The 17,986-nt window shown below is 45.4% G+C and overlaps 1 protein-coding gene across 1 annotated transcript in view; it reads right to left on the reverse strand.

The window, feature by feature from the left end:
• The window catches only part of A2ml1 (alpha-2-macroglobulin like 1), a 37,317-nt gene extending 36,461 nt beyond the window's left edge, over positions 1–856 (reverse strand). The window contains exons 1-2 of the mRNA XM_015987728.3: positions 745–856; positions 230–392 (exon numbers count right to left, since the gene is read on the reverse strand). Of these exons, the coding sequence (XP_015843214.3) occupies positions 230–392; positions 745–804 (223 nt within the window). The 5' untranslated portion in view covers positions 805–856. The remainder of the gene's footprint in view (positions 1–229; positions 393–744) is intronic.
• Between the last annotated feature and the right edge of the window lie 17,130 nt (positions 857–17,986).

Genomic DNA, 17,986 nt, shown 5'->3' on the forward strand with positions numbered 1-17,986 from the left:
ACCCCACCCTCCGGGACAGACCGTGCCTTTGTTTTAGACGCCCAGAGGCACCAGCAACTCTACCCACGCTCTTGCTGGAGTAAGACTCACAATCAGGCCAGAAACTTCGTCGCCGGACACCCCTGTCTTCTCCCTCCTTGTTCTGTGACCCCACTAACGTTCACAAATCCCCATCACGATGCACAGCCGTCTTCCTAGCCTTGTCTGTCCCGAGGCACGCACGCCTTACCTTGCTGGCCGGGAGTGTAGACAGGTTTGTCCGTCTGCACAAAGGTGCCGCTCCCTTGCCTCTGAATCAGAACCTTTTTCTCCTCTTCAAAGCTGAGGTTCTTTCCAACTCCTGACACTCGAATGGTAGCCACTTCGTCTGTACCACCAGCAGGTGGGGGGACCTGGGCGGGAGAGGAGCACTCTGGGGAGGAGTAGGGTACCGGGGGACACAATCACCGGACTCAACCCAGCAGCGGGAGAACAGATGGAGAGAACTGAGTCAAACGGGGGTAGAGAAGTCTTAAGACAACACTGAAGAGAAGCAGTGTTCTCAGAGGTGAGGGGCTGAAAGAGGGTGAGGAGAAGGGAATTGTGGGTAAGCCCCACCTGGAACTCAAGTTCAACAGAGAGCAGCCAAGAAACCTAGCCAAAGCACTACAGGAGAAACCCATACTTGAAGTCAGACCGTGGTGAGCAGCCTGGGAGGAGACCTGGAAATCCAGGGATTAGCATTGAGGCCTAGTCAGCACTTACTGAAAATGAGACACAGTGGAAGTTCTTCTTCAGTCCCGAATGTTCTAGCAACTTCTGCATCTTGTCCTTGGTCTCCAGGGTAATAGTGAATTTTACTTCACAGTTCCCAGGGCTCAGATCCAAACAAACCTTTTGTGTGGAGGGGAAGGCAAGCTGGGCTGGTACTGTTACCAAGTACTTTCTACTGAGGGGAAGAAAGAATTGCAGAGCGGTGATTCATTCCTCAGTGAAAAGCTAATCCCTTCCCTTAGAAGCAGCCAGCAGTCAGCTAAGCAGAGCTAGCCCCTGCTTCCCGAGCCTTGCTTTTTATAACAAAGGAGAAAGAGACTCCCAGCACAGGTCCCAACACCCTCCCCAGTTCCTCAGTGACCACCCCTGAAATCCCAAACCTGGCTGGAGTATCAAGGACAAAATTAGGCCTGTCACCGAGATCAGGATACAAAGAGCCTACACATTTTAAAATTTAAAATTATCTTGTTGCTGTTGTTAAGCCCAAGTCTGGTGTTTCAGCCTTTCATTCTAGGAAAGGAATAAAGGAAAAAGAGGAGACAGAAAGTGAAGGAAACCATGGGTGTGTCTTCGCCTGTCCACATTTAAGCTTGAGAAAGACAGGCAAAAAAAAAAAAAAAAAAGCCATTGGCCCCCAATCAACCCTGATGGCCCCATCAACTCTGATGGTCCCCAATTAACTCTTATGGCCCCCGATCAACTCTGATGACCCCTAATCAACTCTGATGAACCCCCCCCATCAACTCTGATGGCCCTCCGATCAACTCTGATGACCCCCAATCAACTCTGATGAACCCCAATCAACTCTGATGGCCCCAATCAACTCTGATGGCCCCCAATTAATTCTGATGGCCCCCAATTAATTATGATGGCCCCAATCAACTCTGATGGCCCCCAGTCAACTCTGATGACCCCCAATCGACTGTGACACCCATACTCACGGACAGAGGCCCGTTGCCATGGACACAAAGGCCAGCATCCCCAATAAGAGTGGAGCCTGCATCTTTGTGAGTGAGCCAGGTTCCCCAGGATCAGGAACCAGGAGTTCTGCTCCCGATGTCCTCCCGCTTAAATCCTAAACACCCAGGCGGGGTGTGCAGCAAGACCGGACACTGGCCAATCAGCTATCGTGCCTTAGGCTGAGGAGGCAGAGCAGGGTAGGGCCACTGTTCCCTTTCTTGCCTCCTTCTAGAACATTCATACTGGTCTAGCCAGTCCTCAACACTAGCTTTGGGAGAGGCTGAGTCTTCTTGGAGGTGAAGCTGCAGAACACATCCCAGACACCTCCTTTAATTTTGGGGTTCATCCCCAATTCATTCTCCTTTGATCTCTTTTGCTTCTTCATCTCTTTTTCTTCAGGGAAATAGGATGGGTGGTAATAAGCAAATAAACTAGAAAAGATAAAATAAAGCCTCTCAGAATTCTGCTAAGTACACTGAGCGACACGGGAGTCCTGGGGACAGGACAGCCACTGTGGCCTGTGTGGTGGCTGGTGCCAGAAAACCCAGCACGCTGAGGACAGGCAGGAGGATCAGAGTTAAGGCCAGGCTTGGATGAGTTATGAGCTTGAAGCCAGCTTGGTCTACATGAGACCCAGTCCCAAAAAAGAAAAGAACGCGTGATAAAAGGAGGGAGGGAAGAAGTGGAGAGGGAAGGAGGGAGGGAAGTGGGAAGGAGGGAAGTGGAGAGGGAAGGAGGGGAGGGAAATGGAGAGGGAAGGAAGTGGGAAGGAGGGAGGGAAGGGGAGAGGGAAGGAAGTGGGAAGGAGGGAGGGAAGTGGAGAGGGAAGGAAGTGGGAAGGAGGGGGGAGGGGAGAGGGAAGTGGAGAGGGAAGGAGGGAGGGAAGTGGAGAGGAAAAGAGGGAGGGAAGTGGAGAGGGAAGGAAGAGGGAAGGAGGGAGAGAAGGAGAGAGGAAAGAAAGTGGGAAGGAGGGAGGGAAGTGGAGAGGGAAGGAGGGGAGGGAAGTGGAGAGGGAAGGAGGGAGGGAAGTGGAGAGGGAAGGAGGGAGGGAAGTGGAGAGGGAAGGAGGGAGGGAAGGAGAGAGGGAAGGAGGGGAGGGAAGTGGAAAAGGAAGGAGGGGAGGGAAGGAAGTGGGAAGCAATAATCCTCTAACTAGGAACATGTTTTTCTTGAGATGCCTGGTGTATGGTTCTGGGGATCTGACCCAGGCCTCCATGCCCCTTAGCCAAGCGCTCTACCAGCTAAGCTAGCTCCCTCCCAGCCCCTGACTAGGAGTTGTTGGCTTTATTTCTTATTTCAGTGCTATTTAGTATCAGTGTGACTGTGCGGAAACAGGGACATATGTAGATCTAGAGAAAAGAATAAATTGTATAGCCTGCTGACAGCAACTTGGCCACATGCAACAAAAGCCTTTAAGATGCGCCTCTGCATCATCTCCTCGTCTGGGAATGCATCTTGCTGGGGGAGAGAGTAGGAGATGCAGCCACTTCATCTCTTCTTTATAATACAGGTTATACGGGTTATAAGTCGTGAAGATACTTTCTTGCACAATGACCAAGCCGTATCAAATGGCTTAAACAAAAAAAGCCTTCCAGTAACTGGGGTGCCTCAGGCATGAAGCAAGAATGGAAAGAAGCAGGACAACCAAAGACTATTCATGATCTGGGCTTAGGCTGTCAGGCCTCGCCTCTCCAAAGTTCCCACTCTCAGGCCAGACTGTTCTGTGCTGCACACTCAGGCTTTTCTTCAAGAGGTAAGGAAGATGGCTGCTGCATCCACAATACATGTTCTTCTGCCTCGGTGGCTCCAACTGACAAAAGCTCTGTTTCTCCTCTGGCTTGCTCTGAATCAGTCATTGTAGCCTAGGTGCTGTGCTGAGCAGGGCCTGTGCCTCCTGCTCACCCTAAGGCCAGGCCATGTCTCAAAACCCCCAGAGACCACCAAGGAGCCGGTTTCCGATGCAAGCACACAAGGGTCTCTTTATTGTCAGGTTCGAACCTGGGCCATCAACCTATGCTCTGACACAGAAAATGGAGGGAAATGCAGCGGCCCAGGTCTCAGGGGTGGGGGGTGGGGTTTAAAGGGAAAGACCACAAGCTGGGAATTACATGCCTTGGCAGTTTTAGGGATTTGGGGCAAGGTGATTTTTTGAAAACTATTGGTCTAGACTTTCGGTGCAAAACTATATTTGAAACCATTGCATTAGACTTTTGGCGGGGAACCACAACTTGCTGACAGGGTTATCTGGATATCTTCAAGGGCCATAAATGCAGACAGAATGTCAGCAGGAGCATCTGGATCTCTTTAAACTTTACTGCCCTGTATCTATTGTCATGGCACATTCTGAGATTCTTCCTGGAACTGAGTACAGCAGGTGGTCTAAGATGGTGGCCCTTTCCCTAAGATGGAGCCTGTAAAGTCAAGTCTAGGCCTTCACACTAGGATTGGCGACCCAGCTAGATGCCCACAGAGCTGGCAAGGGAAGACTCCCCAAAGAAAGCAGAGACAATTACCAGAGGAGGCAAATTGGGGCAAGATGCCTCAAAAACACAGCGTTCAGTCTATACAGGGCGCAATAATACAGGTTTGGTTGAACAAACTGTCATCTGAACATACAGCAGTGCCATGCAGCTGCTGAAAAAAATAAAGCTCCTGGAGCTGGGAAGATGGCTCAGCAAATAAGGGAGCTTGCCATCAAGACTGACAGTCCAAGTTCAATCTCCAGGGCCCACACAGTGGAGGGAGAGGGCTAACTGCCATAGCCTGTCCTCTGGCCGCCATCTGTACACTTTTGCAGATGTTCATGTGTGCACACACAAGTAAGTGTAAAAACAAAGCCCTTTGATAACAATAATTTTAAGAATGCTTCTTAGGCCAAGTACAGTGGCCATGCATGTAATCCCCCCATTAGGAAGGCTGAGGGGAGGATTTCAAGTTCAAGGTCAGCCTGGGCTACATAGTAAGACCCTATCTCAAACATTTAAAAAAAAAATTAAAATCAGAAATATTGTTTTTGTAGGGCTGGTTCTGCTGTTAAGAGCACAAGCTCCTCTTCCTGAGGACCAGGGTTTGATTCCCAGCGTCCACACGGTGGCTCACAACCATCTGTAAATCCAGTTCCCGGGTATCTGTGTCTGCCTCTCTGGCACCGGGCATGCAAGTGATACACAGACAGACTTGCAGGCAAAACATCCATCCACATAAAATAAAAAAATTTAATGTTAAAAAAATTCATACACATGAAATAAAAATACATTTTGAAAAGAAAGAAATACTGTTTCCTGAGCCATATACTGCACATCTCAGGCCTGTAGTCAGAGCTACTTGCCAGGCTGAGCAAGAGGGCTGCTCATGTGTGCACAAGTTCAAGGCCAGCGGGGCAGCAGGGTGAGACTGTCACATACCCAGAAGTGTGTGCTCAATGGGGAGAACGTGTGTCTTATGTGTGTGAGGCTCTGGGCTAATCCTCAGCATTCAAAAATCATAATAATATCGTTCTCTGATATTGATTGAATGGAATTTCCCTATTAATAAGACACAAATCAGGAAGTCTGAAATTCTGCTTTCACTCACAATCTAGAAAAATGTGAGCATCGCTCCCTCTCTGAGGATAACAAAAGCCAAACGGGCTGGAGAGACGGCTGAACATTCAGAGCACTGGCTGCTCTTGCAGAGAAACAGTTGGATTCCCAGCACCACATAGTGGTTCTCAAATGTGAGTAAGCCCAGTGCCATGGAATCCAGTGCCTTCTTCTGGCCTCTGCCTCTGCTTCCTTCACCCTAGTGAAAGCAGCAGTTGTCAAAGCACTAACCGCACGCCTCTTACTGCCAGGCGAGAACACGGAGAGGTTCCTGCGTGGTGTAATCATGTACACAGGGAGTCCTGAGCTCCATGCCACAGGAGGGCTGAGAAACCTGCTGCATTCCAGACACCGCCCTAAGCATCAGGCTTTGTAAGGGAAACTGGGAAGCTGTGGTACAGTGAGAGGAATCCTGGCCAAATCTCACTCTAGCACACCTTTTAAGGAGACTGACTCAGCCTCCTGCACTGCCTACCTGTGGAAAGACGTGTTCATTTCCAGGAACAAGCACTGTTTTCTTAATTTTGTTTCATTTTACACAAGATGCTGGACATTCAATCAAAAACCATAGCATCCAAAGGCGGGGCTGTTGCTCAGTGACAGAGAGCTTGCCTCCCTTGTGTGCCCAAGATTCAATTCCCAGGGCACATTTACAAACTGTAAAATGTGCTCAGGATGGTGTCAAATGCCTATAATTCCAGTTACGCAGGAGGGTTTAAGGCAGGAAGGACATCGTGAGGTCTCGGGCTAGCCTGGACTACATAGTAAGACAGTGCCTCAAAGTAAAGTTTTTAAAAATTGTGTTTATTTGAGGGGAGCTGGGGAGGGAGCATGCCACAGCACATTGATTGAAGTCAGAGGTCAACTTCCAGGAAGGAGTCAGTTCTCTCCTTCCCCCAAATGTGGTCTGGAGATTGAGGTCAGGTCGTCAGGCTTGGCCACAAGTGGTCTTGCTGTCTGAGCCATTTTGCCTGCCCTCAAATACAACTTTCAGATGGGAAGATGGAGATGACCTCACATGTACATGGCCATATGGGTTTGATCTCCAAACCGTGCCCAAACCAAAAACAAACAAAATCATAATATGTACCAAAACAAGAGGAAAACACCAACCGTCTCCTTTGTAAAAATACAGGGTAGTCGCCAGGTGTGATGGCGTACGCCTTTGATCCCAACACTTTCAAAGTGGAGGCAGGCAGATCTCTGTGAGTTTGGGCCAGCCTGGTCTACAGATTGAGTTCCAGGATAGCCAGGGCTACACAGAGAAATTCTGTCTTAAAAAACCAAAAGAATAAAATAAAATAGACCTAAACACACATTCAAACTGTTAGAAATGAGAACTAAAGAGGAAATTTTTTTTTTTGAGCTGAGGTCCAAGCCCAGGGCCTTGCGCTTGCTAGGCATGCGCTCTACCACTGAGCTAAATCCCCAACCCCGAAAGAGGAAATCTTGAAGGAGATCAAAGAAGAGAGACACACTACGTATAGAAGCATTACAGTAAGAATTCAAGGTACTAACCCACACCACCACATTTCATGAGAAACAACACAAGCCAGGAAAACCACCTATAACATTAAAATGCTAAAGGAAAGAGACCTGGCGATTCAAAATGCTGTGTACAGCAAAAGTATCTTCCTACTATGAGAGGAGAGTCTTTATTTTCTGTGTATGGATAGATGTTTTGCCTGCCTGTATATCTGTACACCACATGCATGGCTGTGGCCCATGGAGGCTGGAAAAGGGTGTCGGAGCCCCTGGAGCTGCAGCTTCCGATGCTGCTGAGCCACCGTGTGGGTGCTGGGGACGGAACACAGGTCCTCTGCAGGAGCAGCTAGTGCTCCTGATCCTTGAGCCATCTCTCTAGCCTAGAAAATAAAAATTATTTTATCTTATTTTATTTTCCCAGACAGGATTTCTCTGTGTAACTCTGGCTGTCTTGGAACTTGCTTTGTAGACCAGGCTGGCCTTGAACTCAGAGATCCACCTGCCTCTGCCTCCCAAGTGCTGGGATTAAAGGCGTGCGCCGCCGCCACCGCCGCCGCCGCCGCCGCCGCCGCCGCCGCCGCCGCCGCCGCCCGGCTATAAGTAAAGTTTTGATGGAATCAGTAAGAATAAGTCATCTATATTACCTACTCATCTGCATATTACCTACAACTGCTTTGTGCCACCACACTAGACTTGAGTGACGCGAAGGGGCTGTGCAGGACCGAATGCAGAGATGACAGGCTTGTGCCACCACACCTGGCCTCAACTCAACCCATCATGTTCCGCTGCTGTGGGCAGAGCTAGTTCCTCCTTTGTCTATGCCCCAAGCCTCAGTACCTTGTGAACCTGACCACAGCACTGGCCACTTTGTCTTGTCCCCCTTCATCAGCGTGACTCTTTGCCTGATCACCTTCAGGGTGACATGAAACCCTTCAGGGTGACAACCGCCGTTTTTTCCACGTTCTCTCCCAAGCCTGAGGACTCAGTGTGGTGTCTGAATGAAGAGCACGGGGCAGGAGTGTCCCACTTTCTGCCTGCCTTTCCGTGTCCTCCACAGCCGTTCCCTCTACTCCTGCTCCCACAGACCCCCTCCACAGTCTTTGTGTTAGGAGCGCTTGCCTGGTGAAATTATGACTGCTAGCATTCTAACTGTTCATTCTGACAACTAACATCAGATACTCTAGACTAGAGAATGTGGGGAGAATGCAGCTTTTGTCTCAATTAATTTATGAGTAATGGAGACACGGCACAATGGTAAAACACATTTTTCTAGGTCCCAGTGCTAGGGTCTGTGATCCATTGTTCTGTGGTGGAGCCTAAGAATTTGGACACGCGGACTCTCAAGCGGAACTGGTGTTGCTGGTCCAAGGGTGGTGTTTTGAGAACCACTGCTGTAACGCTGAGTGTAAGAGGGAGCAGTGGCCAGAAAGGCCTCCTGGAGTTCAGAGCGGAAGTTCTCAGAAAGCCCACCCCATCTCTGCATCTCCCTTTCCAATAGCCAACAGAGAGAGGCCAGGAAACTGTTTTCAGTCTATTCCTCCCAGGATGTCTCTGAGCTTATTATCCCTATTACCAGCAATTTCAGATTGGGACTCTGCTCCCCAGAGGGAATTGAAAATAGTAACCATGTGGGGTGGAAGGAACAAGGTACCGGTATTAATGAGCCCTCTATGGAATGGATCCAGATGTGTTTTTCTTTAATGGGAAAGAGAGTTACTTCAAAACTATGAGGGATTGTTTCAAGCTTTTATTGTGTATAATTTTCTTTTAAAACACATCCCTATAAGCAGTGATGCATGGTAAAAACAATGAATGCTAAATTTAATCCACACCTTAGGGTCTTTGGTTTGCCTCAGAAGGCCCAGAATGTGATTCAAATCAACATTCTTGCAAAGCTTTCCTCTGGGCAATTCTTGGAGCCCACGCAGACCATGTTTGGCTAATTCTGTCTCCCAAGAATTGTATGGTATCTGGAAGCTATCAATTAATACTGGTATAACTGTGTGTATGTATGTATATATATATATATATATATATATATATATATATATATATATATATATATATACACACACACACACACACACACACACATACATATCTGTGTGTGCGTGTGCATGCATAAGATTAGGTATAAATGATTTAAGTGTCCCTTCAGAGCCTTGTTGCACAAACCTTGGGGACCTTGTTTCTACGATTCCAAGATAACCCTTTGGTACTTCTCTTTACTCCCCTGCCACATGCACACCATGGGCAGAGCAGGCATGCTCATCTTAGCGCTCTTTACTAACATGGAGGCCCTGAGATTCTCCCTGGTGCTTTTGATTTGTGCACAAGGGAAAACTAGTACATCCAATTAAAGTTTTGATATATACCAAGTAACTCTCAAACAATCGCTTACTACAAAGAATTCTTATCTGTAAACTTATATGAAGGTTTCGACACATACATAGGCAAATTATATATGTAATGTGTGTATGTACAAGTGCGTGGCCTAGTGCAAGGAAGTGATTTGATTTGGGCTATGCTTTTGAAAGCAATTTATGACCCCATCTCCTCTCTGTACCTTTGCTTCCTGACCACCATGGTCTGGGCACCTGTGCTTAACCACAGGTGCCCCCAGGGATAGGCTGCCTCACCCCAGGTCTATGGACTTAAACCTCTGAGCCCGTGAATCAAAATGGACTTTTTGTGGTGGTATTGTGTCCCCCAATATATTGTGCACCCTAATAAACTTATCTGGGGTCAGAGAACAGAACAGCCACTAGACAGACATAGAGGCCAGAAAATGGTGGCACACACACCTTTAATCCTATCACTTGGGAGGCAGAGATCCATCTATATCTCTGTGAGTTCAAGGCCACACTGGAAACCACTCATGCCTTTAATCTCAGGAAGTGATGGCAGGAAGCAGAAAGGTATATAAGGTGTGAATACCCGGAACTAAGTTTGTTAAGCTTTTAGGCTTTCAGCAGCAGTTCAGCTGAGATAATTCAGATGAAGACTCAGAGGCTTCCAGATTGAGGAAACAAGATCCACTGAGGAATTAGCGAGGTGAGGTTAGCTGTGGCTGGTTCTGTTTCTCTGATCTTTCAGTGTTCATTCCAATATCTAGCTCCCTTGTTTTTTATTAATAAGACCTTTTAAGATTTGTGTTACAACTTGTCCTCTGTATAACTTGTTTTTCTTGGATATTTTATCACAGCAATTGAAAGCCCTCTGACACGTACACAAAGTGTTCTTTTTACTTTCTGCCCTTCTTGGGGTGTCCATGAAAGATGGGTGTTCACATGGCTTTTAACTGCCGCCCAGGCCAATCTTGCCTCTTAGAAGCTTCAAATATGCATCAACAGTTAAGTGCTAAATGGCATTAATTAAACCCAGTAATTTCCAATCAACTACATTTACTATCTGATTAACACCTGCTTTGGATTTTAATCAGAGAATCCCTCCATGTCTGCTTTCAGTTTAAATCAAACAGCAGTTGAAATAAACTTCAGAGTAGGAAAACTCCAGAGGGCCCATGAATACGGTTTGGTCACAACACCAGCATGTTTAGAAACACACCAACGATCACAGGGTAAGTTTTGATTTTCTCTGTCCCGCCACTCTGCCTGGGGAAGCACCCAGGCCGGTTACCACCACCTCCTCTAGGAGACCAAGTGGCCTCCAGGGGGAGCTGTTTGTCCACTCACACCAGACAACGGGTCCCCCTAATTGCTTCCATCTCTTCTGATCTGCTCTAAAGTCTCTCTTTAAATGCAATCATCACCAGATTATCTGCCTGGAATTTGGTGGGGGAAAATAAGTCTAGTTAAGTAATTCCAAGTGAGGCTGACTCAAACCCCCTTCCTGGCAGATTATGTAGAGACTACACTGAGTAGCCCTTGCCCACTGTTGGGGAGAGTGCACATTCGTACAGCCGCTATGGAAAACAGCACTGATTCCTGGGGGGTGGGGGTGGGGGGAGGCAAACTAAGAATTTAATTTTTAAAATGAAATGACCATGTAACCTAGAAATCTTACTGTTGTACAGAGGAAACAAAGCCATTGTACCAAAGAGATCCACACTCCCCTGCTCTCGGCCGCACTATTCACAAGAGCCCAAAAGGGAACTGTTGGAAGTATTTATCACATGGGGAAACACCATGACCAAAAAGCAAGTCGGGGAGGACAGGGTTTATTAGGATTACACTTCAGCATTGCTGTTCATTACTGAAGGAAGTCAGGAAAACAACTAAAACAGGGCAAGAACCTGGAGGCAGGAGCTGATGCAGAGGCCATGGAGGGATGCTGCTTACTGGCTTGCTTTCCATGGCTTGCTCAGTCTGCTTTCTTATAGAACCCAGAACCAGCAGCCCAGGGATGGCACACCCACCATGGGCTGGACTCTCCCCATTGATCACTTACAGCTGATCTCAAGGAGACATTTCCTCAACTGAAGTTCCTTCCTCTGATGACATTAGCTTATGTCAAGTTGATACATAAAACCACCAAGTGCGCGCACGCGCACACACACACACACACACACACACACACACACACACATTCATTCTGTCAGTTTTGTTCCTCTAGAGAATCCTGACTTATACAAGCTCTATTCAACCAGGCAGAGATGGCACACACCTTTAATCCCAGCACTCAGGAGACAGAGGCAGGTGGATCTCTGAGTTCAATGCCAACCTGCTCTACAGAGTGAGTTCCTGGACAGCCAAGTTTCCTGTCTCAAAAACCAAACAAACAAACAAACAAAGAAATACATAAATACAAATAAACAACCATATAGTGACTCAGATGACAAAAAGCTAGAAGTTTCCTAGAGCTTCACTATTAAAAAATCAAATGTTTTAAGACACAGATGTGTCAATATGATATAAACATTTCAGAACGTAGAAATCGATGGGAATTACATGGCAACCCAATAGTATGCACAGTTTCATCTATCAATTTTAATTTTGAATAAAATACTGAGCAATGTTAAGAGATGTTCTGTAAAGGAGTTGGTTCACATGGTTTTGTTCTGAATGTCAGAATTCTGGCTTTAGATGGGTGGTGGTGGTGCACACCTTTAATCCCAGCACTCAGAAGGGGAGACAGGCAGATCTCTGAGTTCAGCCAGCCTGAGTTTGAGGCCAGCCTGGTCTACAGAGAGAATTCCAGGACATCCATGGCTACACAGAGAAGCCCTGTCTTGAAAAACAAGAAAGAAGGGGCTGGAGAGATGGCTCAGAGGTTAAGAGCACTGGCTGATCTTCTAGAGGCCCTGAGTTCAATTTCCAGCAACCACATGGTGGCTTACAGCCATCTATAATGAGATCTGGTGCCCTCTTCTGGCATGCAGGCAGAACACTGTATACATAATAAATAAACCTTTAAAAAAAAAAACGAGAGAGAGAGAGAGAGAGAGAGAGAGAGAGAGAGAGAGAGAGAGAGAGAGAGAGAGAAGGGGCTGGCTAGAGAAACCCACCCTGACCCTGGTGCCCAGAATTAGGAAGGATGACTCAGATAAAGCCAATGAGAGAAACACAGTTAAGCTCAGATCAGAGCCATCTCTGCCCCTAACTGACTTGTGAAATCAACCAATCACAGAGCAGGACAGCAGAATCCTGACCCTAGGGCCCAGGACCAGGGGAAGAAACACAGCCTGTGTTTGGGACCTGAGCCAGAGAAGTCAACAATTTATCCCCAAACCCAGAACCCAGGAAATATGCCCTGATTCTGAGACTAGTACCAAAATATCACTCTTGGCCCCTAGAATCAGAGTCAGTGAAAGAAATGTGCTCTGGCCTTAGAAGTAGTGTCAAAAAGCCAAGAAAGGCCAGTGAAAGAAACACAGTTTGGCCCTGAAATCAGGGCCATCTCTGCCCCTTGCTCACAAAACTGGCCAATTCCTGAACAGAAAATAAACTAACCAATCACAGTTGACTTCACCCCCTAGACATCCTATATAAACCACCCTGCCTGGTCAGTTGTGAGCTGTTCTCTCCACCCTGGTGGAGGCAGCTACTCTCCTGGACTCCACCTTCCCAAATAAATCTCTTTCTCAAAAGAGTATTGGGTGAAGACCTTCATTGACGGCTGAACAGAAGAACCTTGCTGGGACATCCCATAGTGGACTGGGCAAGGGGGAGCTGAGCAGAAGAACCTTGCTGGGACGTCCCATAGTGGACTGAGCAAGAAAGTGCTGATAACACTGAGCCAGAGATTGTGGCTCTCCAGGAGAGGAGCAGGATTGCTGTGTCCTGCGGGGAAACCATCCCCCATCATACCATCATACCAGGTATATCCTGACCTTCCCGAAGAGTCTGGATACCCTTCCTTGTTGAAGCAGTTCCAGGCCTGACTCTCCCGAGAAGTCAGAAAACCTTCCTTTCCAAGGTTGGGCTGTTTCTTTACAGTCTCAGCCATCAGAGCTGTGCTAAACAGCTCCAGGTGTCCAGGACACCTTCAGGGCAGAGCTCTTGTCCTAAGTAGCTCTGAGGTGTCTGGGATACCTCACCCTCTAGGGCAGAACTGTCTCCAGTTCAGCCATCATTGCTGTGCTAAACAGCTTCAGGTGTCCGGGACACCTTCAGGGCAGAGCTCTTGTTCTGAGTAGCTCTGAGGTGTCCGGGATACCTCGCCCTCTAGGGCTGAATTGTCTCCTCGCAGTTTCAGCCATCAATTTACTAACATTTTGGTGCCGAAACCCAGGACAGCAACCCCAGAGTTTTTGCAGTTTACTAACACATAGCATATTATCTGGAAGGCCTTTTCACTTGGGCCTTTATTGTAAAAATGTATTTTCAGAATAAAAATTACATAAATTATATATTATCATAATAGTATATTGTCGTATGCTATGGTTTGAGTAAGCTTGTCTATAGTAGTCACTTTTTTGGTTGCTATAACTAAAGCAACTTAAGGAAAGAGGGTTCTGGCTGGAAGTTCCAGGTGCAGCCATTACAGCAGGGATGTCATGGGGGCAGACATGTTCTAGATGCAATCATCATAGCAGGAACAGCATGATGGCAGAAGCTTGAGACAACCAATCACATTGTATCTGTAGACAGGAGACAGTGCTTAGCTGGTGCTTAGCATGCTTTCTATTTTTTATATAGTCCAATCTAATCTCCCCAGTTTATGGAATGATGCCTGTAGGTGGAGTTTCTCTGTGTCCCAGCAGCTGCTCCCAAATAATCACAGAGACTTAATATTAATTATAAGTGCTTGGCCAATAGCTCAGGATTATTACTAACTAGCTCTTACAACTTAAATTAGCCCATTTATATTAATCTACATTCTGCCATGTGGTATTACCTCTCTTTCATCTTGCACCTCCAGCTTCCTTTCCATGTCTTGCTGGCGACTCCTCTGACTCCATCCTTCTTCTTCCCAGTGTCCTTAGTCTAGTTCTCCCACCTAACCTTATCCTGTCCAGCTATTGACCAGTCATCTTTCTTTATTAAACCAATCAGTGACATATATTCACAAAACAATGCCCAAATGTCCAGCACCTACATCCCCATAAGACCTAAAAAAGCTTTTAAAAGGCTCTAAACACACAAAAACAGAGCCAAACATGACTTCCTAGTCTCATGTCTCATATGCCAGCCACAGTACAGACACACATCTGGCAGCTGCCAGTACACCATGAGCTAAGCTGCATGTCGGGCTCCCTCAGCCTCTCACATGGGCTGCAGTACAGAGAGGTGCCTTTCAGAGGCTGCCTGCAGGCTTGAACCACCAGGGTGAGCTCTCCCAGCATGCTGCAGGGCAGGTTTGGGGTTTTGCTCAGCAGACATAAAAGGTTACAGATGCTCAGTAAAGACAGATCCAGATTGGGGGGAAAAACTCTAAATGGGTTACAGTGTGTTTAAAAATGTGCAAAGCCTTGGGAGAGAAAAGGAAAAGGGTATAGACAGTCATTAAAAAAATATAGTTTTAAAATAATAAAGTCCTTTAAAAGAGAGTAAAGTAATATATACATATATAAAAGCCACATAAAGATGGAAAATACATAGTCTGGATCATGTATGTTATTCTCTTGTCTTTAAATTTTTTTTTTTTTTTTGGCTACAAAAAGACATTGGATTGTAAAAGCTGCTAGATTAAACCAACCTATATATATTAAAAATATCTTGACTTCAAAATGGAAGTCAAAAGGTGTGTTGCTTTAGGAGAGAGGTTATGCTTTTATTTCCACAGGAAATGAGAGGCTGTGGATTGAGTCCAGGCTAAAGATGATCAAGTTTGATCAAGGAAGACCCCCAAAACAATCCTGACTACAAACATAAAAAAAAAAAAAAGCTGGGCAGTGGTGGCACATGCCTTTAATCCCAGCACTTGGGAGGAAGAGCCAGGCGGATCTCTGTGAGTTCAAGGCCAGCCTGGGCTACAGAGTGAGTTCCAGGAAAGACGCAAAGCTACACAGAGAAACCCTGTCTCGAAAAACCAAAACAAACAAACAAAAAGACCTAAAAAACTACAAAACACATGATGTATATTTTACCTGCTCAAACATAAAACAGAAAGTTATCTTTGGCTACCTTGTGTACAACACATAGTCTATACTTATACTAATGCAGATATGTATGTGACCTTTAAACATTTATGTATTTTCAGGGCAAGGTGACCAGACACCAATAAAAATAAATGGACCAGATGACCCAGCATCTCAAAAGGCCTCTGTTGTAGTTTCCTCAGAATTTTGCATCCAGAGCAGCTTCAAGGCTGCTGGCTGAGATTATCCAGCCTCACAAACTACTCCAGCCAACCAGCCAAGACTTAACCATTATCCTAATTTTCCTCAGGGTCCAAAGATACCAATACCCCTCAAACAACAAGAAGTATTCTAGAAAACGACACCCACATTCCCAAAAGATGGGTTATTGATGTTTATTATCATTTAAGGGGAGGTGTTGGTTACAAGTTGTTATTGGTAATAGTCAGGAAAAAAGCTAAACAAAGGAGATTAAATTCAGTGATCTTGTTCAGAAAAGGAAAAAGGGGGATATAGAAATGATAGGGTAAAAGAGTAGATTATTGAATCTACTTTTAAACTAAAAGAGCAACTTCTAGTCTTAAATATTTTATATTGATATGGATTTTGGTTTATTGATACAAACTTAAAGTTATTTTTGCTATACTATATGTATGTTTTTACTCTTGTTTTGGGTATTGTACTTATGCAGTTCTTTTAAAAATGTAATATATAACGGGTAATGCCTGGGGGCACTCACCAACCTAAGACAGAGCACCTGTGTGGCCTGGGCAGGCGTCTCCATGACAGGTAAGGTGACCTGCTGACGTCCCACGCAACCCAAGTCAGAAGCTCATTTTTTAATAAAAGGGGGACCTGCAGGGCCCTGGCCCCTGTTTTGGGTAACTGTTGCCTTGCTTGCAGACCTTGACCTTGATATCCTCCCAATGCTAATTCCCTGCCAGATTCCACCCTCCTGAATGCTTAAGGGAAGTTCCTTGTCTGTGTATCCTGAATAATAGGCGTTAACAGCTTAGATGCAAGATTGTAAAACATCAGTAGCGAACTTCTGCCCTCTGGGGTCCTCCCATTGTGCTGTAAGCCTGTATTTAGCTTCCTACCCCCTTCAAGAAATGACATTCAACATTTAAAATTTATATATATATATATATATATATATATATATATATATATATATATATATATATATAATTGAATGAATACTGTGAATGTAATCTATGAATACCACAAATGTGATTAATATCATGAGTGTAAGTAATGAATATCATGAGTGATGAGTGCAATTTAAAAAATAAATAAAAAAAGAAAAGAAAAAAAATGTAATATATAGTTATAGAATACAGGTTATGCTATGAGCCACAGAAATATGTAGTAGGAATTCAGCTGACTATGCTAAAGCTATTACCTGGAAGAGTCAAGGGCTTTTCCAGAGGAAGCCAAGGCTCAAGGAGTATTTGTTATTATTTGGCTTTTGAATATATCAGCTGTTTTCTGCTATGAATTTCACGTGCACTATCACAGCTTCTCCAACTGATTCTTCTTCCTTAGAACTAACATTGTGGATTGATCATTCTTTGGGCATAGGTTTTCCCTATACGATTAAGGAATTTGGATAACAGTCACATAGGCAAGGCTTCCTTCTTCCAAGCTTTTTGTTTCTCTTTTTTAGTTTTAGATTCAAATATCTGCCTTCTGTAACTATCTCCTTTAGCTAGCATTCAAGGCTAGGGCCAGCTCTGGACATTTTATCTGAGATACCTATCAATCATCCTAGGACAAATGGTAGACAGAATAAGCATTCCAGACCACTTACTAGTCTCCTGAATTAAGGTAAATATCCATATGGAGACACTGCCTAGGCCAGGTGGACATTAGGTACATAGCTTTGTTTCTTGTGCAAATTAAGCTCAGACCTTCCACTCTTACACAGCCTCAGTGGTATCTCTAGACTCCCCCTTTGACATTTAACTTAGAACAAAAGGACTTTTTGTATACCAGGTACATCAAGCTGTAACACAGGCTGCCTACCTACCCCCACCCTGCCAGACAATGACACAGCCGAGTTTTACAGAGACAGTTATGGCTCCTAAAGAGAAATAGGCAGTTTTATTTTACTCAGGATTTATACTAACATTGTAGACTTTTAACTTTTTACCTAACCACTTCTAGAAATGTAGTTTGAGCACATAAATTCCCTTTTTCTGTTATATTAACTGATTAACTGATTAATATTAATTAACTGATTAAGCTCTTAGTTGACCCCACCTCCTTTAACCACTCCCCTTTTGGGTTGTAAAAGAAAGCTTGACAGTCACTGCCTGAGATAAACTCTTATCTGCCTTTATGACCCTGTAAGAATTCAAGCCTTGTGACCATGCTTTGGCCAGAGAATTGCTGCTTTGTATGGGTATGTAACTGAGAACCTCAGAGAGGGAGGACTAGAAGAATGAACTAAGATGAGGAGGATGATGGAAGGAGATAGAACAATGAAAGGATAGGAGAGGAAGGGACAGAGAGGAGCTAAGTATGAGAACAGGACTGAATTTGTGTAGATAGATTTTGACTCAGAAGAATAAAGTGTATGGACTAAAGAGCTCGGTGTACTTAGATTCATTCGAGTATCCCTCAGATTAATTCTCACCACTAGTAGTGTCTCTTCTGGAACCCTGGGAAAAAGACTATTAGAGGCTGGACTTCAATAGTCTTTAATAAGGTTAGTAGTTAG

The sequence above is a fragment of the Peromyscus maniculatus genome, chromosome 3 (genome assembly GCF_049852395.1).
Source record: "Peromyscus maniculatus bairdii isolate BWxNUB_F1_BW_parent chromosome 3, HU_Pman_BW_mat_3.1, whole genome shotgun sequence".
Classification (NCBI taxonomy): domain Eukaryota; kingdom Metazoa; phylum Chordata; class Mammalia; order Rodentia; family Cricetidae; genus Peromyscus; species Peromyscus maniculatus.